Below are 24,562 nucleotides of genomic sequence, written 5' to 3'. Positions count from 1 at the left end.
CCGATGCCTGCTTTGAGCCGTGTCTTGGTGAAGAGCCCTGCTTCTGTGTCTCTTTAAACCCCTCCAGGCCCTGGGGGTCCTGGGCCGAGTCAACAGCTCCGGCTACGTCGAAGTGAGCTCTGTGGCTGCGGACGCCCAGGCGCTGGTCGCAGTGGACAACAGCACTTTGCGGGCGCTGCTCATCTTCAAGACTGCCGAGGTGAGGGCACGGGGATAGCGGGTGCCTGGGGCGGCCTGGGAAGGGGTCCTGGGGCCCGAGGAGAAGCACCGGCCACCCTCCTAGCTCCAAAGAGGCCCCAGGGGATGAGAGCATCAGGACCCATAATTGGAGGAAAGCCTTCAGTTCCCCTGGCCTCATGGCCCCCCACTTTTCTCTTGCTTGTTTGCTTTAAAAAAGACTTTTGGGGCACTCGGGTGGCTCAGTCAGTGAAGTGGCTTGACTCTTGTGGTTCAGGTCGTGATCTCACGGTTCATGAGTTCAAGCCCCGCGTCGGGCTCTGTGCTGATAGTGTAGAGCCTGCTTGGGATTCTCTCTCTCTCTCTCTCTCTCTCTCTCTCTCTCTCTCTCTGCCCCTCCCCTGCTCGCACACTCTCTCACTTCCTCTCTCTCTCAAATTAACTTAATAAATAAATTTTTCACAAGTTTTCTTGAAGTACAACATAAGTACTGTAGGAAAGCCCAGAGATGAAAATCCTCAGCTTGGTGAAGTTTTCACAAACCAACCACCACCTACCTCGAAGCACAGAATGTGAGTAGAGCCCAGAAGCCGCCTTTGGCCCCATTCCTCTTACCCGCCACCAAGAGTCCCCACAAACATGAGTTCTTGAATGTCACATCTGCGGAAGCACACACATGTTCCTCTTCACGTCCGCCCCTTTGGTTCAACGTTAAGCTTGTGAGATTCGCCCATGCTGCACTCGTTGATTTTTTCCTTTTTCACTGCTCGATAGTATTCCCTGCTGCGCACACATCACGATTCATCCGTCCGTCCTACTGGTTAGCTTTTGGGTGGTGTCCTCTTTTGACTGACCATCGTATCCATCAATCATGTCCTTATTTTTATTTTGTCTTAAATTTTTTTTTTATTGTGGTAACATTTACATAAATTGTACCATCTTGGGGCACTTGGGTGGCTCAGTGACTTGGACATCTGACTTCAGCTTAAGTCATGAGCTCACAGTTTGTGGGTTCGAGCCCCACGTTGGGCTCTATGCCGACAGCTCAGAGCCTGGAGCCTGTTTCAGGTTCTGTGTTTCTCTCTGTCCCTTCCCCACGCTCACACACTCTCAAAGATAAGTGAATAAACATTAAAATTTTTTTTTTAAATTTATCTTCTCAACCATTTTTAAGTACACATTTCAGTGATTTTCAAAACACTCACACTGTTGCCAACCTGGCTCTATTACACACGGACTCCCCTGCCAGCCCCTGGCAACATACTTTCTGTCTCTGAGGACCCCACCTACCTCGTCTAGGTGGAATCATACAGTACGTCTCTTTGTGATCGGCTCTTTTCACTGAGCATCATGTTCTCAGGGTTCATCCATGTTATTGCAGGTGACAGAATGCCCTTCCTCTGTTGAGTGCCTGGGTGGCTCAGTCCGATAAGCGTCCGACTCCTGATCTCGGCTCAGGTCACGATCTTACACTTCTTGAGATCGAGCCCCGCGTCAAGCTCTGCACTCTCAATGCGGAGCCTGCGTGGAATATTCTCTCTCTCTCTCTCTCTCTCTCTCTTTCTCTCTCTCCCCTGCTTGCTTTCTCTCTCTCTCAAAATAAATAAGCTTAAAAAAGAAAAAAAGAATTTCCTTTCTAAGGCTAAGTAATTACCCCCCATGGTGTGGATAGACCACGTTTTGTCTGTCCTTCATCCGTCAGCTGACCCTCGGTTTGGTCCCACCCTTTGGCTAATGTGCATCTGCTACCGTGAATGTGGATGTGCAAGTGTCCTTTCAAGACCCTGCTTTCCGTCCTTACGGACGCGAGTGTCTAATTTTGGCCTCTTACGGGTAGTGCTGCTTCACGCACGCTCGTGCTTGTGTTTTGGTGAGCACGCACGGGGTGGAATTGGCGGACCGCGGGCTGTGTGCCGGTAAAATCACCTGTTGGGTTGCCGTGCGAACCAGCTGGCCTTCCCAGAGCTCCCGGGGAGAGCCGCTAACCGCTCCTTAACTTAAAAGTCCGTGCTGTCCTCAGCCCGGGCACGTTGTGTGCGCTCACCCATGTGAGCAGCTCCCTCGTTGGTCCTCCAGTGAGCACCATTCTGGATGTCTCGGGAGTTTTCCTTCGGGGCCCTGATGTTTTTTCTTTCTGCTGCATCCCAGCTTGCAAGGCGTGTCCTTCCCCAACATCCTGCGGGTCCTTCCCTGTGCCTCACGGAAGCCCTTTCTCTCTCAGGTTCCTCTCCCGGGTCCACCCCTCGCCCCGGGGTTTTTTTTTTCCTTGCCACTTACTTTATGTCAGGCATCCCAGATGTACAGACTGCTTTTGGTGTAAATCCCCCCAACTTTTTCTATGGTGCCCCGGCCACCAGGGAGGGGGACAGAAGAGGCTTGGTGTAACGTTGGAGTGGTTTGTTCCCCCCCCCCCCCCCCCCCCCCGTGAGAGAGTCTGGCCACCTCCCAGGCGGCGAGTCTCTTTCCCTTGCTCTGCTGCAGAACCATCGGGAGGTGGAGGTTTCGCTCACGCACGACCTGCCCCAGCCCCGCCCCTCGGGGCTCCCAGCCCACGTCCTGCTGCAGCTGGCCACCGAGAGGCAGGGGCCCCGCTACAGAGGCACCCTGAAGGTCGGAGTGGACGGCAGACAGGTGTGGGGCTCTGCTGGCGGGGCCTCCGAGAGCTGGCGGCTGGAAGGGGGGGGTGGGGACAGCCCGGCGCGGTGGCCCAGCTCACAGCCGTCCATGCCGACAGGTGTCCGAGGAGCTGACGTTCACTCGGCAGCCAGAGCGCATCTCCCTGGAGTACACCCTCCAGCACAACGTCCCCATGCTGCAGACGCTGCGGGTTGAGGACACGCTGGGCCTGCGGGTAAGCCTCGGTGCTCGTGGAAACCCACAGCCGTGTGCCCTCCTTCATTCAGCAAATGTCCTTGGACGTGTGGTGGAGGGCAGGGGTGTGGAATAGACTCAGACTTCCCTCCGAGTCTCGGTCTTCTCATCTGGGAAGTGGGGATAGCCCCCTCTTCCCTAGCCCAGCCGCAGCCCCGGGACCGTTACCCATTCTCGTTTTCCAAAGCCTCCCTGGGACATGCGCTTGTCCTTGACCCCCTTGTTACCCGTGTCCGCTCGCACTGCCCGGGGGGGCTGGCCCGGTGTCTCACGTCAGTGCTGTCTCTGAGTCTCTCTCCCTCCTCTGGATTCACCTGCGTGTGTAGCTTCACTTGGCGGCCGGGCGGGCACCGCCCGCCCCTCCCGTTTGCCCCTCTTGGCCAGCGGCCCCTTGTCCCTTGACCGGCGGCGGTCAGACCCTTGGTGTCATCCTTCATCCCGTGCCACTCACACACCAGACGCACCTCTCGCGGGAACTGCCGGCGTATCCCCCCCAGTATACCCAGAGCCCGACCCCTTCTCCCCACCTCCAGCTTTGTCACCTGCTCCAGGCCCCCTCAGGTCACACCTGGGTTCTAGCCACCTAGCTGGGCTCCCTGCTCCTACCGTGGCCCCCGTGGTCTCCACCTAGAGCCCTTCTAAGTCAGACACCAGCCCGGCGCCAGAAAGCTTCGTGCCAGGATCTGGCCAGTCCCCTCTCTGGGCTCACCCGCTATGGCTGCCCTCGCGGACTTTCTTCGGGCCACGCTGTCCACGCCCTGTACTCAAACTGGCAGGTCCTCCTTGCCTTCCGTGCCCCCTGCCCGCCTCTGGCTTCCCCAGGTCTTTGTGCACATGTCCCTTCTCCAGTCTTCCCTGCACAGACCTGCCCTGGTCGATGTCACCCCCACCCTGGCTGCGTAGACCCGCCCTGGTCGACGTCATCTCCCCGCGTAGACCACGCGGGTCCACGTCACCCCCCTTTCCCTCCCCGCGTAGACCTGCCCTGATCGATGTCAACCCCCCCACCCCCGCCGGGCGTAGACCCACGCGGGTTGACGTCACCCCCCCCCCTCCCTGCATAGACCGCCCTGGTCAACATCACCTCCCCCACCCTCCCCACGTAGACCCGCCCTGGTCGACGTCACCCCCCCACCCTCACCCTCTGCCCAGAACGTGCTCTTGTTTTCCCTCTGGTGCACAGAACGTGTGTAGCCAGATGGGTGGGGTTTCCCTGCACAATTTGCTGGCTCGCTTTCCCTGCACAATTTGCTGGCTCGCTTTCCCTGCACGTGGATGTGTTCCCCCCCACGCCGAGCCCCACATTTGGGTTTTCATGGAGGCTTCATCACGTAGGCATGTTGGGTCATTAACTCAATCCCCAGCTCCTCCACCCCTCCTCAAGGATGGGGGGCCGGGGCTGAAGGTTCCAGCTTCTAACCAAGGCTCAGTCTTCCTGGTGGCCGGCCCTCTCCAGGAGCCCCCCAGAGGTCACCTTGTTAGAACACAAGGCGCTTCTCTTGCTCAAGAGATCACAAGGGATCGGGGCGCCCGGGTGGCTCAGCCAGTTAAGCCTCTGACTCTTTGATTTCGGCTCAGGTCATGATCTCGCGGTTCGTGAGATCGAGTCCCACGTCAGGCTCCATGCTGACGGTGCAGAACCTGCTTGGGATTTTCTCTGTCTCTGTCAATCTCTCTCTCTGCCCCTTCCCTACTCATGCTCTCTCTCAAATAAATAAGCGTTTAAAAAGTAGACTTCAAATGGTAAGTATTACGTGTATTTTACCACAGTAAAAAGTTTACAAAGCACATGTACCTTTGGAAGGTTTTAGGCAGGGCGGGAGCTCTGTGCCCATGTGGCCTACCTGAGCCATCGCAGTTCTAAGAGCCCCTCCTCTTAATAGATACTCTTCAGCCAGCAAGCCCCACCCGGCAAAACAGCACCTGCAACCCTGCTCCTCCTTAAACCTGCTCCTGCAGGGGGGCCTCTGTTCCTCCCAGCCCGGCGCTGTGGGTTTCCCGGATCCAGGGGGAGCTGGGCCGGGCTGCCTTCCCAGCACAGGGTGAGGCAGCCTCTCCTCCATGTCATTCCAGGCCGCTGTGGAGGTTCCTGGCCGCGGCTCCAGCTTCGAGCATTCCGGACGCATCTTGGCGGGGTCCACCTCACTGAGCTACTCCGTGAGCTGCTGTCGCCGTGCTGGGCACCTGGAACTCGCTGGCTGGAGCGAACACAACAGCGTGACCCTGCTGCGGGCCGGACTCCCGCGCAAGGCCCGCCTTAGCGCCAGGCTGCAGACGCTCGGTAAGGCGCCCAGGGCCCTGCCCCGAGACCCAAGAGCCGGCTTCCCCCGGCCCGGAGCCTGCCCGCCAGTCTCGGGTGCGCTGAGACCCCCTCGGGCCCAGAGTGGTCCTGAGCTCCAGAACCAACCGGGACATCCTTGCCGGATTCCCTGCGAGCATGCGCTCCTTTCCCAGACCTGCCAAGGCAAAGCACCACAAACTGCATGGCCCGAAACCACAGATGCTTGTTCACTGACGGTCCTGGAGGTCAGAGGTCAGAGCTCAGGTGTCAGCGGGGCCACCCTCCTGCCCAAGGCTCTCTGGGGACAGTCCTTCCTTGCCTCTCCACCCAGCCGTTCCCCGGCTTGTGGCCACATCCCTCCCATCTGTCTGTGCCTCTTTTCTTGGGGACACCAGATGCTGGATTCGGGCTCCCCCCTACTCCAGCACGACCTCATGTCAGCACGATGACCTCTGCAGAGACCTTGTTTCCAAATAAGGTCACGCTCATTGGCACTAGTGGCTGCGACTTCAACTTAATTTTTAGGGGGAAACGGTTTAACTTCTAATGGAGGGGGAAGGGAAGGTAACGGTAATAAGAGCCAGTGTTGATCGAGGCTTACTGCATACACACCAGGCAAACTGTCTACACACAGGAGCTCGCCGGGTCTGCTCAGCCATCCAGTCACACCAGGGAAAGTTAAAGCCCACAGTGGGGCCTCTGAGCCCTCAGGATCCGCACACTCATCTCACTGACCACGACTTCTGGCCCCTACTTACTTTACTCCTCGCTATTCTTCAGACGCGTCGGGCTTGCTCCTGCCTCAGGACCTTTGCACAGGCTGTTCCTCTGCCTCGAAGGCTCTTCCCCTGCATATGTGCTTGACTCAGTCCCTCACCTCCTTCAGATATTTTTCATAAGTCATCTCCTCCATGAGTCCTTTCCCACCCACCCTGTTTATTTGTACCCCCACCTCTCTCTAGCTCATTCCATCCTTTTCCTGGCTTGGTAGCTCTAACATACCATATAACATACTTACTAAACACCTTCATTTCTCATTGCCTGTCTTCTGCCCACCCACGCTAGGATGTGTACTCCACAAGGACCCAGGGATGATTTTTACCTGTTCTGCAGAGTGGAGTGGAGTGGGTGTTCAATTAAACATCTGTTGAATGAAGTCATGAACATATGAGGTAGGGATTAGTCACTGCCCCCATTCTGCAGAGAAGGATGGAAACTCAGGTTGAGTCACGTGTCCCAGGCCACACAGCTGTTGAACATTGAGATCAGGACTTGAATCCGGGCAGTGTGACTCCAGAGCCACTGTCTGACCACTATGTAGATTGCAGAGAACGGGACCCTTGGTGGCTCCCCTGTCATTTGGGCCATCTTCTTTTCTGTCCTTGGCTCTCAGCCCGCTATGGGCTGAGTGGGAACCTGGAACAGACAGAGAGGGACTGACCTCACAGACTGCTCTGAGGAAGGGTTTACTGGGGTCGTGGCGGGTAAATGACTGGACAGTTGTTCCAGGATGACCGGTTCCTGGCCCTTGAGAAACCTGGTATGGCCGCCTGTAGCCGCGGAAACTTCTCACCTGTGCACTGCTGTCCATGTTTAACTGTCCCAACCCCTTAGGGGGTATTTTCTGCCTGGTATTAACATTCTTGGTGTCCCCGAGGGTCTGAAACATGCCCGGGCGTGGAGATGGGGGCCCCTTCAGATGTGTGTCCCCTCCTCTTCGGGCCCCCTACACAGCAGGTGCATGTGGTTAAACACCGCATCAGGTGAGGACAGGAACGCTTCCTGAGGTCTGTGTGCCCCCCGGGTGTTTTCAGGTGTGTTACCTCCACGAATCTTGGCATCGTCACTCAAGGTGGGCAGGCTGTGCCCACTTAATTGACGAGGAAACCGAGGCTTAGGGCCACCTTGTCCACATCTGCCAAAAGCGCCACCTGCGCTGATGGGCCCACAAGGCTGGCGATGGCCTGGGCCAGGGGTCACAGGCTGGGGCTGTGGGGTGCATGGCCCAGGAAGCTGGCCTCTGATGTAGACTAGGCCTCATGCACTTACCCTGGGTAAGTATTTTCTGATGGAGCAGGAGGAGTCTAAGTCCAAAAACGAGAAGAAGAAAGCTTCTGGATTCTCCTTGTCCAGAGGGTTTTTTTTCCCCCTGCTTGCTAAGATGAGGCATGGTCCAGCTGGGCACCATGAGAGGTTCCTGGATGGGTGGAAAGAGCGGGGCCCCTCCAGTCTGGGCCAGGCAGGCTGCAGGTTGGAATCATTTGATAGTGATTGGATGTTTGATAAACCTGGAGGGAAGTATTCTTCTGTTCCCTTGGCAAGCCCTGGACCCCTGGGGTGTGTCCAGGGGTGCTAAGTGCTGGGGATGGGCCCGGGAAAAAGTAAAGGCCCTGCCCTCGAGGGGCTGACCCTCCCTAGGCGGGGAGCATGAAGGGTTGGCGGGGACAGTGCGAAGTGTCAGTTTGGCAGCCAGCCCAGGAGGAGGAGAAGCCAGGCCGAGATCCCCGGGGGCAGGTGGGGGCCGCCTCTTGACGTCCCGGTGGCTCAAAGCAAGAAGCCTTGCCTGGGGTTCATGCCCCCTGAGAAAGGAGGCAAACTGAGCCCTTAGCAGCCTGTGCCCTTCTCTGCCCTTAGAGACCCAGACCGAGGCCAGCGTGGCCCTCCACGGAGGGGATGGTGGGGTCAGCGTGGACGTGGCAGCGTTGGTGGCCTGGCCGATGGACGGCACTCTGGAGCTGATGGTGAATGCCAGCCACGCGGTACCCGCTCTCCGGGGGCTGGGCCTGCCCTTCGCCAGCCAGGTGAGACGTGGCTGGGCCGGTCCTCCCCCCAGGTCTACCCACTCCATCCGGTTCCCAGCCTGCGCCAGGCCCGCTGTGTGCACGACCGACCGTGCTCTCTCTCTCTGTATCTCTCTGGCACTTTCCAGTCGGTGAAGGCTGTTGGTGACACTGACCGCTGGAACCCGTGTCTGCTCAGCCGTCTTTGTGCTTGCAGCCCTGGGGCGTGTGGACGGGCCTCCTGCGGCCCGAGTTCCAGCTCCCCGCCCTGCGTGCTTTTTTGCCCCTTCCGGTCTTGCGTTCAAGTGAAAGCCCAGCTTTGGTCTGTGGAGCACCGGGGTGTTCAGCGCCGGGGTTTTCTGTGCCGTGACTCCTTTCCTCCTCCTAACACCCCGTGAGAGGCAGGCGGCAGAGTCCTTAGGAATCTCGGCTCTGGGAGTCAGATCCCAGCTCTGATGCCTGCGGGCTGTGTGGCCCGGGGCAGGTTCCTTAGCCTCTCTGTGCCCTCAGTCTCATGAAATGGGGGTGATACTTGTGCTGATAGCACGGGGTTGGGGAGCACGGGGAGAGTTCGCATCACTTACACCTGGTGGAGCAGGTGGTTTAGAAGCTTTGGCTGCCACTGTGATGGTGAGTCGCCGTCATCACTGTCTCCAGGTCACACGTGAGGGGGTATGCCACCTGCCCAAGGTCATGTGGCAAGCGGGCAGCCAAAGGGGCTCTGGCTGGCAGCTGGGCCCCTTGCCATGCTGCCCTCCCACGTCTGGGAAGAAGAACCTGCTGTGGCCCCGTGAATGGGGTCAGGCTCCTGCCACTGCCCCTTGGCACAGAGTTGCCTTTCCCGGCTGGGCCCTCTGGCTGCCTGGCGAGTCACTGGCACATTCCAGAAGCGTCTTGTTTTCGATTAGCAGCACGTCCCCGCCCCCACTCCACTCTGCCCCGAGGAGAGGCTGTTCCCAGAGGCCCTGTCACCCCTCATGCAGGGGGTCTTTGTCACTGGACCCCCCCAACTGAGGGAACCTGGTTCCTGCTCCCTCTGACTTCATCTAAACCCCCTTTTCTTGGTCTCGGGCCCCGTGGTGGGGAGACGTGGTGGGGCTCATTTTCTGCTGGCATCCGGGGATGCAGGCCTGGTGGGGTGCACTGTGGGCTGCAGAGTGGGGCCTGGCTTGGGAGGGTCCTCGGGCCCCCCATACCCCCCCATACCTCACAGCCTGTTGCTTCCTCAGCTCGTGTTCCAGAAGCTCTGGGCAGAGGGACAGATGCACTCTTCCCTGCAGCTGACCTGTGATTCTCAAGCCAGCCTGGTCCTTGACGTGCGTGGCCAGAGCCAGGTGCTCAGGTGAGGGGCTCCCTGCCACTCTGCCCGCCCCCCTCCCCCACCGAGCAGAGAGGGATGGGTGAGGGGGAGAGATCAGCTGGGCCCCTACCGCGTGCTGACCTCTAACCCCCAGCACCTCCTTGAACCCTCCCCACAGCCCCACTGCACAGATGTGGAAAGAAAGGCTCAGAGAAGCATAGCAACCTGCCCAAGGCCACACAGCTCATAAAATAGCCTTGGCCTTTGGGGGGCAGGACACAGATGAGGAGTTCCTGGTCCCACAAACTAAATGCATCCTAGGCCTCAAATTCAAATTAGTCATTGTTAGAGCTCTTCAGTCTGGGGACCTGCCGGGTGGCTGGCCTGGTGCCCGGTGGCCTCACGCATGTATGAAGTCGGGGGGCCACCAGGCTCCAGCCCCCGTACCAGGTCGCCGAATGGTGACTGTGCCCGCCCAGGGTCATGGGGCCACGTCTGGGGAAATTTCTGGTTGTTGTAGCTGGGGAGCTACTGGCTTCTAGTGGGCAGTGGCCAGAGATGCTGCTACATGCACACGTCAGCCCACAGCCACGAGTGACACCACGGTGTGGCCGAGCCACCAGGAAGGGGCAGCAGCCTGGAGCTCACAGCACTGGGCCGCCATGAGCACCTTGGCCTGGAGGGGCCAGGGGAAAGCGTGCCGTGTGCACTCGGCTGCCAGGAGCGAGCCCACGTTTGAAATGCTGCCATCTAGACCCTGCTGAGGCTTCCACTGGCCAAACCCAAGAGGGCCTATTGATGGGCCCGCTGAAGACACTCAGCCCGGCACCGCTATAGCTCGTTATGCTGAGGGGGAAACTGAGGCTCACAGAGGGTAATTGAGGAACTTTCCCCGGCCAGCACCCGACACAGGCCGGGCGGGGATGGAAACGCGTGTCACCTGACCCGGCACTACGCGGCCCTTGGGCCTGGGGCGTGCGAACGCCCCCCCACCGGCCCCCGGCCAGGTTCCTGGATCTCCTGCCCTCTGCCGGGGAGGTTGGCCTGCCCTGACCAGCCATGGGCGCCCTCGTGCCCAGCCTCAGGCACACTCTGTCCTTCCTTCCAGCAAAGAGCTGCAGCTCTCCGGCCGGCACCGCCTCCCTGGCCTTCTGGGCTGCTGTCCCCGCACAGCCTCAGCCAAGGTAACTGTGCCCAGCCGCCCCTGAGCCCTGACTGCTTCCAGATGCCCTGCCGAGGTGGGAGGGGCCCTGCCGGGGACCGTAACCTGTCCACATGTGTCCGCAGGCCCACGGCAGGCCCCTGTGGGCTGCCCTCAGAAACCCCTGGCTCCAGCTTTCCCAGACACCCCCAGGCTCACATTCCTGGGCCGGGCCTGCAGCCCCCCACTGAGCCCACGAGACCCTGGGGAGCGGGGGAGGCCCGCCTGCCGGAGGCCTGACACCGGCACCACCTCACCGGCCTGGCAGGCTCCCGGCAGCTGGGTCGAGTGGCCCAGGCCTTAGAGCTGAGGCAGCAGTGCCACCCGGGTGCCCTGTCTTGTTCCCACGGCCCAGGTTCTCTGTGTCTCTTCCCGCCCTTGTCCGTAAATCCCCTTTTCACCCAGGACCCCCAGGACAGCCCCTGGTCACGCATCTGGCCTGCGTGTGGCATTTGGGGGTCCTGGGGGTAGACAGCAGGCCCAGGCTGGCGTGCCCCCCTCCCTCCGTTACTGTTACCATTACCTGTTTCCCTGTCTGCAACTCTTTCCCAAATCAGAAGCTTCTGGAGGGCATACCCGGCCCAGGGCCCAGCACACAGTAGGTGCTCCGGGAAAGATGTTGACTGATGGAATGAGTGACCGGTTGTTACATTTGCTGACTGGTCACTTCGCCATCCTGCCAGCCACCCAGTTTTGTTAAGTGCCCTCCCTGCCCGAGGCTCAGCCGCCTCTGTTTGCAGAGCCCCTACCGTGTGCCAGGCCCCGTCCTGGTGCGCTCACATGATGTCAGTGCTCCCCAAGCTTCGTTGCAGCTGTACGATCCATCAGGGAACCTCTTGTTCCCCCGACCCCAGTCTTTGTTTTGTATACTTTCCAATCTATAGAAAAGTTACTGTGGGACAGTGAACATTCCCCAGTTGTTAATATCCTGCCAAAACTTTCTGTTTATACTTACGTGTTATATATATTTGTATATTCACACACACGCATACATTTTCTTCTGTGCAATTAAGAGATGATACAGACATGTTTCTGGACACATCATACCTCTTTACTTCTAAATACTTCAGTGAGTGTTTCCTATTAAAAGTCTATTTTCTTGTATAACACAGTGTAAGTACAAAACTCAGGAAATTTAACATGATGTAGTAATATTATGATTTAATATGTAGTCTGTAATAAAATTTCCTAGTTACTCCAGTAATGTTTCAAGCTGGGTTTTTAAAAAATTTGTTTGTTTTTAGTTTCTTTTAAATCTAGGACCTTCTGCAGGATCACCAGGGGTGCTTAGTTGTTCTTTTTGATTTCTTAATCTGGAACAGAGGTCTGCAGACCTTAGGAGCCAGATAGTAAATATTTTCGCCTTTAAACCCAATATGGTCTCTGTTGCAATGCTCAGTGCTGTCACTGTAACAAAAAAGCAGCCATGGACAATATGTAAATAAATGGGTGTGGCTGTGTTACAATAAAACTTTATTTACACAATCAAGTGGTGAGCCAAATTTGGCCCAAAGTGGACCCCTGATCTAGAATTTTTTCTCCTGCCCAGTACCTATTCCCCCCGCCAATATTTTTACCTTTAAGCTTTTCAGACACTGGAAAATGAAAGCAATTTTGTAGTGAACATCCACATACCCAGTGCCTAGATTCCCTTACTCCTGGTTCACTCCTGTTGCTTTATCAGATAGCTCCCTATCCAGCTGAGTTTTTGACACATTTCAAAGTAAGTTGCAGAGGTTGATACACTTTCCCCTAAGCAGGAAAAGCCCTGCACTGACAGTTGTGAAGTTTCCAGGCAGTTATTTTGCAAAACTCCTCCGTCGGGATTTGTCAGATTCTTTGTTCAAGATGAGATCTGGGTTGAATGTTTTGACAGGGTACTGCTAATCCGCAGAGCTCTTCAAAAATACCAGTTTGGGGGCACCTGGGTAGCTCAGTCATTTGAGCATCCAACTCTTCGTTTCAGCTCAGGTCATGATCCTGGGGTCATGGCATCAGGCCCCACATCGGGCTCTGCACTGAATGTGGAGCCTGCTTAGGATTCTCTCTCTCTGTCTGCCCTCCACCCCTGCTTGCAAGCAGGCTTTCTCTCTCTTGCTCTCTCTCTGTGTCTCTCTCAAAGAAAATACATTTTAAAATACCAGTCTTTCCACCCTGTTCCCAGAGGTTCTGTTTTTACAAGCGGCGGGTAGGAACCCAGAATCTCTATCTGTGGCTAATGCCCTAAGTGATTCTGTGGTGTAGCCAGTCTGGAAGATGGCACATTACTTCATACGCTTTTTGCAGCACATTAATAAAAAGTCTCATCATCCCGGTTATTATCTCCGGCTAGAAAGCAGAGACTCGAGTGGTTAAGGAACTAGCCAGGGGTCATCTACCCCATGTGACAGCCGTGGAGCCAGAATGGGCATCTGCTGTCCCTGCCTGTGCCTAGTTCCCTGCGCTAGACTGCCCCCTGCTGTCCACAACACTAATGCAACCACAATTCTTGCCCGATGGCCCCGGGATAGTAGCTGCCTTCAAGTGCGTGTTACAGCTCGAAGGGCTTGGAGAGGTGGTTGTCATGGGCACACCTGGTAGCCTCGGCCGGGGCTCAGGACCCTCATCTCCTCAGACTTCGTCCAGCCCAGGAAGCTGCAGGTGTCTTGGGCCCAACCCTACAGCCTGGAGCCGGGATCCACCTGAACGTTCCATCAGAAACCAATGGGGCAGGCACCTGGGTGGCTCAGTGGTTTGGCGTCCAACTTTGGCTCAGGTCACGTTCTCACAGTTGGTGGGTTCAAGTCCTGCGTTAGGCTCTGTGCGGACAGCTCGGAGCCTGGAGCCTGCTTTGGCTTCTGGGTCTCCCTCTCTCCCTGCCCCTTTCCCACTCATGGTCTGTCTCTCAAAAATACATATTAAAAAAAATTAAAAAAAAAAAAAAAGGAAACTAATGAGGAAATCTCTCCCCTGCTTCTCTGACCCAGCTACAGTATTCCGAGCATGAGGCCGAGAGCGCGATTTTCGTGGCGGTAGAAGAGCATCATTTCCACGTGGGCACCAGGGTGGTGACCGCGAAGGCCAGTGTCACCAACATCATCAGGCTGGAACAGACCTTCCCCCAGGTGCATGGAGGGCAGCCGGGGCTGGCTGGGGAGGCTCTTGGGGCGGCCCTTCGAGAAAAGAGGAATTGTCACGGGCTGTGAAGTAGGCGAGACTCGCTAGAATGGATCGGCAGCTGGTCTCTGTGTCTGTCCCTTCCTCCCTGTCTCCTTCCCTTGCACGTTATTTATTGAGCCCCTACTAGGGTCCAGGACAGGCAGGTCCTAGAAGCAGAGGACATCGCCTGGAATAGGATTGGTGGATCCTTCCTCTCATCCCGTGTCCATCCGGTGGGGCGATTGACCCCCCCAAAATTGCATTAATAAGTAAGAAAATACTCCAGATGGTGATACATACTATAGAGAAAAGAAAAATGGGGTGATAGCGGGGGAGCTCTTTAGGGGGCCAGGAAACCCTCACAAAGAAGCTGACATTTGAGCTAGCCCCAGATGACCAGCAAGTGTTGGCCGTCTGAAAATCTGGTGGAAAGGCCTTCCAGGCAGAGGGAAGAGCACATACAAAGGTCCTGGGGGCAGGAATGAGTTGGGATATTTGAGGAGTGGCCACCGGGCTGGAGCAGAGTGGGGGAGTATGGATGCGGTAGGAGGTCGTAGGGGTCCGATCGTGTAGGCTCCTGGCAAGCCTCAGGGAGGAGTTTGGATTTAGTTCTCTGTGAAATTGGAAGCCTTTGAGGATGTGGTCCAAGCGATGATTTCAGACACTTCCGGCTGCTGCGTGGGGAGGGACCTACAGGGGGCAGCAGAGACAGCAGGGAGGAAGCGGCTGTCCTCCGCAGGGCAGGGAGTAACGGGGGTCTTGCATCAGGGTGGGGCAATTAACTTCCTCCCCTGATGCTCAGCACTGGGTCTGGAACATGATGCCTGCTCACTGAGTGTTTGAGGAACCCTTGCTGCAAACCACAGCAGCTCCCACGTGGCAGTGCCCGCAGGTCAGCCCCGGGCTGGCAGAGGTTGGCCTTGGGACTCTCATCCCGTCTCATAGACGGGGAAACTGAAGCTCAGAGAAGTTAGGGGACTGACCCAGGGCCACACAGCTTGGAAGGGGAGCTGAGAGGTGGTGTCCTTTACACGGGGCCATGCGGCGTCTTGTGTCGTGTTCCACCCCTCCACTGCGTTGTCTGCCCATCCCCCGGGAGCCTTTGGCTTTCTCGCTTCCTGATGTCTCTGGCAGCCCCGTGTACTGTTCATGCCCCGTGAATGTTCCTTGTCTTTCTTCTTCCGAAAGTGCTTCTTTTCTACCCCAAGCAGCAACGCGGACCAGGTTGTCCAGTGACCCGGTGCTGTCTTTCTCTTCCAGTTCAGCACCCTTCCTGGGGAGCTGGTCATGCAGACCTCGTACGAGAGAGCCCGTGGGACCCGCACCCTGCACCAGACACTTCTGTGGGATGACCAGGTGGTGACCCTCCACGGGAGCCTCTCTGGGTCCTTCCCCAGGCCCCCAGGGAACCTCAGCCTCCAGGGTGAGTGTCTGAGAGGCCGCTGACGGGGGTGGCCGGTTCTCTCGCTCCACGAACCATCTTCGAATGCTTGCTCGACCCAGATGCTGTTCCAGGCACTGGGGGATCCGTCCGGAAATAAGATGGCCCAGGTCCTTGCCCGCAGGGAGAGAGGCAGTGTGCAGGGATGCGAATGTGAGGAAAAGCCTATCAGAGTGTGAGAGCGGGAAGGGTTTGATTAGGGGGTGTGGGGTTCCTATGGGTGGGGCAGCCTAGGAAGGCCTGTGTGACGAGGTAATGTCCAAGCTGAGCCCTGAATGATGAGAAGGAGCTGGCTGTGGTGAAGATCTGAGGAGGGGCATCGAGAGGAAAAGGAAAAGCATGTGCAAAGGCCCTGAGGTGGGAATAAGGCTGGAGTGCTAGAGCAACAGCAGCGAGGCCAGAGTGGCCCAAGTGCACTGAAGGGGGAGCAAGCGGTGCAGACAGGTGGGCGGCCCCAGGGACCCCAGCCACGCAGGGTCCCAGCCCGGAGCCCAGAGTTACGGTTCCCCTGAGTGTGATAAGACAGGACGTGTGGAAGGTGGGGCAGCCCCGAGCATTCTCAGGGGGTTCAGAGCTGAGACTGAGAGTTGGCAGGGGAGGTGAGTGCTGTCCCACAGAAGCCCCAGTGACGGCACCTGCGTCCCCCGAGGTCCTCCAGCAAACAGCCCCCTGGAAGGGACTGTGAGGTCACACAGGCTGTCAGTTTACACAGAGCAGAGCCCGACCTGCAGGCCTGCGACACAATGCAGACCCCGGTCCCGGGGCCACCACCTGCTGGGTGGTCTGATGGAATTTCCCCAGGGTCACAGTTGCCACACGTGTGCCCTGCAGGGCAGAAGAAATGCATAGATCCTCAATAAGCTGAGGCAGCGTGCATGTGTGTGTGTGTGCGCGCGTGCAGAGGGTGTGTGGGTGCATGCAGGGGGTGTGTGGTTGGGCTGGGCAGCCTGAGGACCCTGCTCTGTGGGTACAGAGCATGGGAGTCAGGGGGTCAGAGTGTGGGAAGAAGGAGGGTTAAGGGCTCTGAGTGCGGGGCCCATGAACGTGGTCGGCGTTCTCTAGACTAATGATCTGGTGGCTCCTTAAGAAGCACCTAGTGGCACTGTCTCCGGGCACAGCTCCCAGGAGCCTGTGTAGGAACAGCTGGCACCCTTCCAGAGAGTTCAGAGGGCCACTGTCTCCCATGGAGTCTCAGGTGACTCTTGCTCATGGGTCTGAGAAGACAGGGCCAACCGGTGGCCTCACAAGATGGGGTCAAGTGTTGCAAGAGGTCCGGGCAGCTAGACTTAGCCTAGGGGGTGAAGGAAGAAAGTCTAGGGCAGGGAGACTGCCCAGTGTGAGGTCTCAGCTATGGAGATGCCTCCATGTCTCACCCTAGAACAGAATGCGAGTAGAGGCCAGCTGACCGTGGGCCGGGTGGGTGCGGGGCATTCAAAAGGGGCACAGGTCACCCCTGAGTGTGAGGAATGTTGGGTGGTAGGTGGCCCAGGCAGCCTTTGGTGAGTGACAACCGTCCCCAAACTCACCGGTTTCTACCAGAAAGCATCAGGTTGGGCACAGGCTGCTGCTGACCTTGGCTGGGCTCTCCAACTCTCTTGGGGGCTGGCTCCCGGCAGATCGAGGACCGCCTCGGCTGGGAGACCCAGGTGCTGCCTATGTGCGGTCACCGTCCAGCAGGCCAGCCTGGGTTCCCTCTTGTGGTGCCTGGACAGGTTCCCAGGGAGCGAGTGGGAGCTGAGGCCTCTCGAAGCCTGGGCTGGGATGTGGCAGCATCCCCTTCCCCAACTCCTATTAATAAGTCTCAAGGCCCAGGTTCGAGGGCTCCACCTCTTGATGCAGGAGGTGCTGAGTCTCCCTGCAAAGCGGGGAGGGGAGATTTGGGGCTCTCACAGGGACAGGGGGGTGGGGGGCGGGTGCGTTGAGTGGTGGGTGACCCAGTGAAGGTGTAGCTTCTGAATTTTGTGTGGATTACCTGAGCACGTGGCCCCCAAGTGGCCACCTTGCCCGAGGTGGTCGCTGTGTCTGCTGAGATCCCCCTGGGCCCTCTCTGCCCCTCCCTGTGCCCCCACCCAGTGGAGCTCACGCACCAGCTGCCCCTCTCCCTGCCGCGACACTGCAGTCTCAGCCTGTCCTCTGAGCATTCACGACGTGGACGCCGGGACCACCTGGCCGTGGGCTGGGATGGCAAGGACCAGGTGGGTGTCTGGGTTGGAAGGAGACCCCGGGAACTCTACCAGGCCTGTAGGCTGAGCAGGACCCTCGGGGCCCAGGCCTGCCCAAGGAGCCTTACTCAGGCCAACCCAGCTGGTTCCAGGCCCCAAGAGACCGTGGGAAAGGCATGGGGTGGGGAGTGGAACCTGGGTTCCAGCCACACCTGAGCGACAACAGGGAAACCAGTGGTGAATGCACAGGGAAGGCTTATCATGTGCCGGGCACGGCAGCCCCACGTTCCGATGGTGACACTGAACCTCAAGGAGGTATAGTGACTTGTCCGGAGTCACGGAGCTAGTGGAAGGCAGGGCTGCGATTCTAACTCCTTGATGCCCCTGGCCCGTGTCCTCCATCCTCTGCCCCATCTCTGTCCTCACTGTCCCTGCCTGCTCCTCCCCGGGCCTCAACTTTGTCCTCTGCAAAACGGGCTGAATCTCTCCAAGGGCACCCCCCCCGCCCCCCGCCCCGCCACAGTCCTGGGAGTTTTGTGCTCAGAGCCAGCCGCTCTCATGCCCTTTGACCTTGGAGAAGGTTGTCTGTACAGGGTGGGGAGGGGGATGCCCTTGTGGGCGAGGCCTCGGGCTCAGCCTGTCCCCCTCCCCAGGTGGTGGTCTCCTCCTCTCTGCAGCTGGGGAGGGACAAGCTGGCCGCCCGCCTGGCCCTGGCTCAGCCCTTCAACCTCTCCTGGTCGTGCATGGAGGCCAGCGGCCTTGCTGAGAGCAGGGGTGGCAAGGAGAGCTGGCAGGTGAGTGGGGAGCATCCGAGGTGCCTGTCATGTGGTCTTGGGGGTTGGCGAGCTGCATGGCTGAGCTGGGGGGGTGGTGGGCAGGGGGAGAAGGTTCTGCCTGTCTACCGGTGTGAAGGACTCCTCCAGAATCACAGATTCCTGAAATTTGGGACCCTGAGAGGTCCTTTGGTCATTCATTCCTTTATCAGTACTTTATTAAACACCTACTACATGCCAGGTAGTGTGTGAGACCTACAGTGCTGCATTTAAAGAGCTTACAAGCGTGTCTGACTCATCATTTATATGCTTGCTTGTTTAGTCAGAAACTGCAGGGGGCTATGGGCAGGGCAGCTCGACTCCTCAACCAGCTGGGTGGCCTTGGGCAGCTCATGGACCCTCTCTGAGCCTCAGTTGTTTTAGCTGTGAAACGGAAAACAGTAGACCAGTGTGTGTAGACAGTAGACAGTGTGTTCCAGGCCAAAGACCCTGTCTAAAATTCAAACAAATGAATGAGGAAAAATTAAGAGTTGTGATAAGCACTCTGAAGAAAGCAGAGAGGAGGCTGAGATAGAGACTAATTAGATGGGGTGGTCAGTGAGGGCCTCCTGGAGGAAGTGGTTTGTCAGCTGAGGACTCACAAGTGAGAGGGAGCCGTCTTGTGGCAAACTGGAGGAATAGCATTTTGGGTATAGAGGGGGGATAGCAAGTGCAAAGGTCCTGAGGTGGGAACAGGCTGGGGTGCTTCGGAAAGGGCCAGAGGCAATTGGGCTGGAACAGAGTAAGTGATAGGACAGGTGCCGGGAGATAGCAGCTGAGGACCCCTGCCTTGGGCGGCCTCCGCTGCCATAACAAAACACTGCAGGCTAGATAGTGCCTGTCGCTTAAAACAAAAATTTACGTCTCCCAGTTCCAGAGGCTAGAAGTCCACGATCAAGGGGCCAGCTTGGTCAGGTCCCGGTGAGACCTCTCTTGCTGGCTTGCAGCCTTCCGTGTCCTCACGTGCCAGGGAGAGAGCTCTCTGGAGTCTGTGGTTACGGGAGCGCTGGTTCCACCATGAGGCCCGCCTCACGACCTCCCGTCAGCCCCGCTTCCTCCTGCCATCACAGGGGGACGAGGGCTTCAGTGGGAAGATTAGGGGAGCGGGGCGCACACTGAGTCCAGAGCAGCCCCAGAGGCCCTGAGTCAGGGGGCTCCGATTTCCTTCTGGAAAGGGCAAGTCTGGGTGTTGGCAATGAGGTGTCTTCCATTGAAATACTTGCAGCTTCCTCGTCTGGGCGTGGCTCTGAGCTCTTGCAGCCGGGGCAGGATGGGGGGGGGGCAGGACTTTGTCTCCAGTTCCCTGCTTCTTCCCCTAGAGTGGTGGGCAGGGGGCCACCCTCCCTCTCCCCGTCCCCCGCCCCTGCAGCACACACACACAGAACATCCTCTTCCCCTTCCCACCCCCCTCACCGGCCTCCATCTGATGCAGGTGCAGCTGGCCTTGGACAGAGGGCAGCCCGTGACCTTGCACCTCACCTGGGCTGACAGATCCTCGGGGTATGATACCATCTGGGACGGCTGCCTGGCCGCCTCCCCGGGGCAGGTAGGCCTTGGTGGGACTGCCACGTCGAGCGCGGGCCTTTCCCTGACTCTGGGCCCTGTGCTGGCCCTGAGTCACATACTCCATCCTCTTGTCAGTTCCGGGCCACCTGGGGCCTGGGCGCCCTCAGGGCCTGTGGGGCCTTGACACAGACCACGGCCGTGTTCAGCGAGCAGCTCGACCTGTCCTGGGACCGACGCCGGGTGCAGCAGAACCTGACCTATGAGGTGAGGCCTAGAAAGCCGGGTCCCAGGCAGGTACCCACAGGGCGGCCCCATCTGCTATAGAAAGTGCCCGGCTCTGAAGCCATGTGGTCCTGGGTGCCAGGGCCAGCTGTGCTGTGGGACCGTGAGTACCCATGTCTCCACAGTGAGCCTTGGTGTTCCCAGCTGGAAAGTGGGTGCAGTAGTCCTTCCCTGACTGGGGTATAGTGACAGCTCTGGGAGGTGAGGAAAGCAAGGCACCCAGCATGAGGTGAGCCCTCGGGGCAGACACTAGGCCGTGGAGAAATGGGGACACCCAGCCCTGGAAGCCCACCGTGCTCCTTCTGGGGTCTCGCACCCGCGTTCTGGCACCCCTAGGCCCAGCTCCCTTGGTGCCTCCAGCAGCCCTCCTGCCCAGAGTATACATGGCTGCTATGGCTGACCGGGGCCATCATAGCGGGACTCAGGGCACCTGCTCCCCTCTTGTCAGGGTCTCCCGTCTGCAGCCGGCCGGGGCCTTTCCCTCCTCTCCTGGGATGAGCCCCTGCCTCACCGGGCCCTGTCATTCCAGAGGCACTGGCCGTCCCAGCCAGACCAGATCCATGCGGGCGTCGTGCTAGAGCACGTCTTCACTGCCTCCTGCGCCACCCAGAGCTTCCGGGGAGAAGTGGAGACCGACTACAGCCACTGGCTACACCATTCCCTGCACCTGGGGCTCTGTGACCTGCCCAGGGTGAGTCCGTCCCAGGGAAGGGGCCCAGGGACCCATGGAGGGAGGGTGAGGAGAGAGGACAGCATCTGCAGAGTGCGGGGGTGTGTGTGAGGGCGCTGGGTGCCAGCGTCACCGCTGTGCCATTTGTCGGCCGGTTGACCACAGGCAGGGTCCATACTTTGAATGTTCAGTGATTCACCTGGGGAACAGAAGAAGTACTAGGTTCCGGTGTGTAGGGTGATTGTGAGGTTTAAGACGTGACACAGGAAGAGGGTTTACACGTAAATGAAAGCTACGCTTAGTCTCATCGTTGTTAGAGGTAGGGTGCTGGGGCCCCTTTCTCCCAACATTCTGCCTGAGTTTGTTAGCTGGTTGATTGGTCCTTCCTCCCATCCACCTACCACCCTCCCATCCAGCCACCCACCTCTTCACCCACACTGCTGTCCGTCCGTCGTCCATCAGTCCACCCATCCACCTACCCACTCAGCCACCTACCCAACCACCCAGCCGTCTACCTACCCACCTACTCACCTACCCTCCTGTCCGTCCATCCGTACATCCATCCATCCATCCACGCGCCCACCCACCCACTCACCTACCCTCCTATCCATCCCTCCATCCCTCCATTCCTCCACCCACCCATCCACCTACCCACTCCTGTCCATCCGTCCGTCCATCCACCCACCCACCCACCTACCCACCCACCTACCCTCCTGTCTGTCCATCCGTCTACTCACTCACCCACCTACCCTCCTGTCCATCCGTCTGTCCGTCCATCCATCCATCCACCCACCCACCCCCCTACTCACCTACCCTCCTGTCCGTCCGTCCATCCACCCACCCACCCACCCACCCACCCACCTACCTACCTTCCTGTCCGTCCATCTGTCCATCCACCCTCCCTCACACCCATCTCCTCACCTACCCTCCTGTCTGTCCGTCCATCCATCCATCCATCCATCCATCTTCTCATCCATCCCAGGGTCAGGCTTTTTCATAACTGGCCAAATAGCAACATTTTAGCTTTTCAAGCCATATGGTCTCTGTTACAGTTACTTAACTTTGCTGTCATAAATACGTGTAAACAAAAGAGCTCATTCTCTGCCGGTGTCTGGGGATGCGGGCCTGGTGGGGTACACTCTGGGCTGCAGAGTGGGGCCCACATCTCCCCACTGCTGGGCCCAAGACCAAGAAAAGGGGGTTTAGATGAAGTCAGGGGGAGCAGGAACTAGGTCAGCTCAGTTGTCCAGTGACACAGACCTCCTGCCTGAGGGGTGACAGGGATTCTGGGAACAGCCTCTCCTCAGGGCAGAGTAGGGGTGGGGATGTGCTGGTAATCTGAAAAAGAAGTTTCCAAAATGTGCCGGTGACTCGCCTGGCAGGCCAAATTTGGCCCTTGAGCCAGTTTCCCAACCCCACTCATCCATTCATTCAGAGAGCATTGTGGGGTTCACTTACTCAAAGCCCTGTTCTAGGTACAGGGACAATGATGGTGAAAGGGGCAGACCGGATGCCCTACCCGCTGGAGCTCACATGCCCCTGGGTGGAAAAAGTTAAACAAGAGGCATGATAAGTACTCAGGCATGATGAACGCTCTGAAGGAAGGAAGCAGGGAGACAGGACACGGGATTGCAGAGGGGCCTCATTGACAAGCAAACTCTGTACAGGGAACAGCTAGTGCAAAGGCCCTGTGGCCAGATATGCTTAGGGTATTTGAGGAACATGGGGCAGCCCTTAGCAAGGAGGTGAGGTTAAGAAGATAATGCTGACCCATGGGTCAGGCCCAGGAGACCAGCTTTTCTTCTCAGGACAGTGGGAAGGCAGAGAGTTGTGAGCAAGGGGGTAGTGACTGATTTGCATTTTTATAGGGAGGTCTGGCTGTCAAGTGGAGGAGGGACTGGGGGCTGGCGCTGAACTGAGAAGGGAGACCCAATAGGCTACTGCGACAGATGACCAGGGCTTGGTGGGGAGAGGAGACTGCTGCCCTTGTGCCCCCCGACCGCTAACACCCACCCTCTTGTCCCAGGCTCTCTCGGTCTCTGGGGAGCACACCCTGGGCCACGGTGAGCTCCTGCTTCGTTCCCACTGTCGGCTGGGCCTTGCCCCGGACCCAGGCCATGGCCTACACCTCAGCTTGACCCTGCGTAACCACAGCAGGCCTCGGACACCAGACTTCTCCGGGGAGCTGGAGGTGGGTGGCCAGGTCAGGGCTGGCCGGCCCCGGGTCGGGGGGGGGGGTGCTCTTTATCCCTTGCTGGCTGGCAAGGCCACCACCGCCCCGACGGCCCTGCCACTTAGTGGCCATTATCGGAACTGCAGGCTGACACCCTGGTGGGGACCAGAGCTTCCCTGGGGGGTGGGACCCTCCAGCCTGTCCCCAGCCCTGGGACAAAGCGGCTCCTCCCTTGCCCCGGGATGTGGCCCTCGCTATAACTCAGAGGCATTGGCTGGACTGTCTGGGTTTGAATCCCAGCCTAGCCCTTTCCTCACAACTTGCTCCCCGTCTGTGCCTCGGTTTCCCCCCTGTAAAGTAGAGAGTAGTAATTGCACCTACCCTGCCTCCCATGGGGTTAACGCTGCAAGGACTGGAAACGTTAATACGTGTAGATCACTTAGAGCAGCACCTGGAAGGAAGCAGTCGCTAAGTACCAGCCATTGTTACATCGGCCCAGCGTCCTTGCCCTCCTTCGGCCAGCGACGCGGGAAGGGAGGAAGGAGCGGAGGTGTGGCCGATGCCCGCTGTGCCCCCACAGGCTGAGCGGTCTCGGGAGGGGACCTCTCTGAGCCCTGTCTCCTCGTCTGTAAGCGGGGAGCAGACACACGTCACAGGGTAGTTGGTCGGGTTGCGGGCACCCCCTCCCTCTGCCCACTTAGCACAGGCACACAGTAGGTGCTCAGTCCCTGCTGCCAGCTGCCCGCCTCTGCGTCTCCCTGGCCGAGCGAACTCGACTCGGTGACCTTCCTTCTTCTGACCTCGTTGCCTCCTCTGCCCACTAGGAGCAAATCCCACCCTCTCTGCCAAGTGGGGTGCACAGTGCGCGCGCCCAGTAGGTGCTCGTGAGATGGGTGTTTCCTTCCGGCATCCGGAGCCGGACGAGGAAGGCATTTCTGCTTCTGGAGCTCGCTCGGCCTCTGTGCCCACACACAGCCGCGCGGCTGGTTCAGGAGAGCTTTGTTTTCTGAGGTTGTCCCAGCTGACTCCCTGTTTCCCTGCTCCCCAGCCAGGCCCCTGGCTGCTCCCGTGTCTGTAATCCCGGTGCTCCAAGGCCTGCCTCTCACAGCTGGAGGTCGGGGAGTGAGCCACTCGCCCCATTTGGGGGTCCATGGGGTGGGTAGAGGCCTTTTCCAGCCTTGTGTGGTTCTCATGCCAACACGGAGGCCCCTGTGCAGAGGGGGGACAGATTGAGGACGTCGGGTACTCACCCCGGCAGCATCGGAGGGGCCCTCTCCAGCCAGTGACAGCGACAGGGACAGTGGCAGGGTGGAGCTCGGCAGGAGGCCATCTGGGACAGAGGCCCCAAGTACGGTCTGCAGATTTCCCGCCCCCCCTCCCAGCCCCCTCGTGCACTCTGAAACCTCGTCAGGATTCTGGGCCCTGCCCCATCTGCTTGGAATCCTCAGGGACAGATTCTCTGGAACCTGCCCATTAGTGAGCCCCTGATTCCTCGGCCTGCCCGACAGCTTACCCCCAGCTCGGTGACCGAACACAACAGAAATGGTTTCTCTCACGGTTCTAGAAGCTAGAAGTCTAAAATGAAGGCATCCATGAGGCCTTGCCCCCACCAGAAGCTCCAGGGAACTACCCCTCCTGGCCTCTTCCAGCTTCTGGAGGCTTCTGGCAGCTTCTGGCAATCCTTGGCATTCCTGCCTCATGGCTGGGTCACTCCAGGCTCTGTCTCTTCACATGGCTGTCTTCTCAGGACCTCAGTCGTTGGGTTCAG

General features: G+C 58.4%; 1 protein-coding gene across 1 annotated transcript in view; it reads left to right on the top strand.

The window, feature by feature from the left end:
* LOC125928630 (uncharacterized) overlaps positions 1-24,562 on the top strand; it is a 145,845-nt gene that overhangs the window by 97,892 nt on the left and 23,391 nt on the right. The window contains exons 44-55 of the mRNA XM_049639363.1: positions 5,122-5,329; positions 7,964-8,130; positions 9,339-9,451; positions 10,518-10,599; positions 13,577-13,714; positions 15,009-15,171; positions 17,263-17,384; positions 18,005-18,145; positions 19,596-19,709; positions 19,805-19,933; positions 20,481-20,642; positions 22,648-22,812. Coding sequence (XP_049495320.1) covers positions 5,122-5,329; positions 7,964-8,130; positions 9,339-9,451; positions 10,518-10,599; positions 13,577-13,714; positions 15,009-15,171; positions 17,263-17,384; positions 18,005-18,145; positions 19,596-19,709; positions 19,805-19,933; positions 20,481-20,642; positions 22,648-22,812 — 1,704 coding nt within the window. The remainder of the gene's footprint in view (positions 1-5,121; positions 5,330-7,963; positions 8,131-9,338; positions 9,452-10,517; positions 10,600-13,576; positions 13,715-15,008; positions 15,172-17,262; positions 17,385-18,004; positions 18,146-19,595; positions 19,710-19,804; positions 19,934-20,480; positions 20,643-22,647; positions 22,813-24,562) is intronic.

Source organism: Panthera uncia, chromosome E3 (assembly GCF_023721935.1).
Source record: "Panthera uncia isolate 11264 chromosome E3, Puncia_PCG_1.0, whole genome shotgun sequence".
NCBI lineage: Eukaryota > Metazoa > Chordata > Mammalia > Carnivora > Felidae > Panthera > Panthera uncia.
The sequence above is the reverse complement of the archived record's forward strand: the minus strand, read 5'-3'. Positions and strand labels throughout refer to the sequence as shown.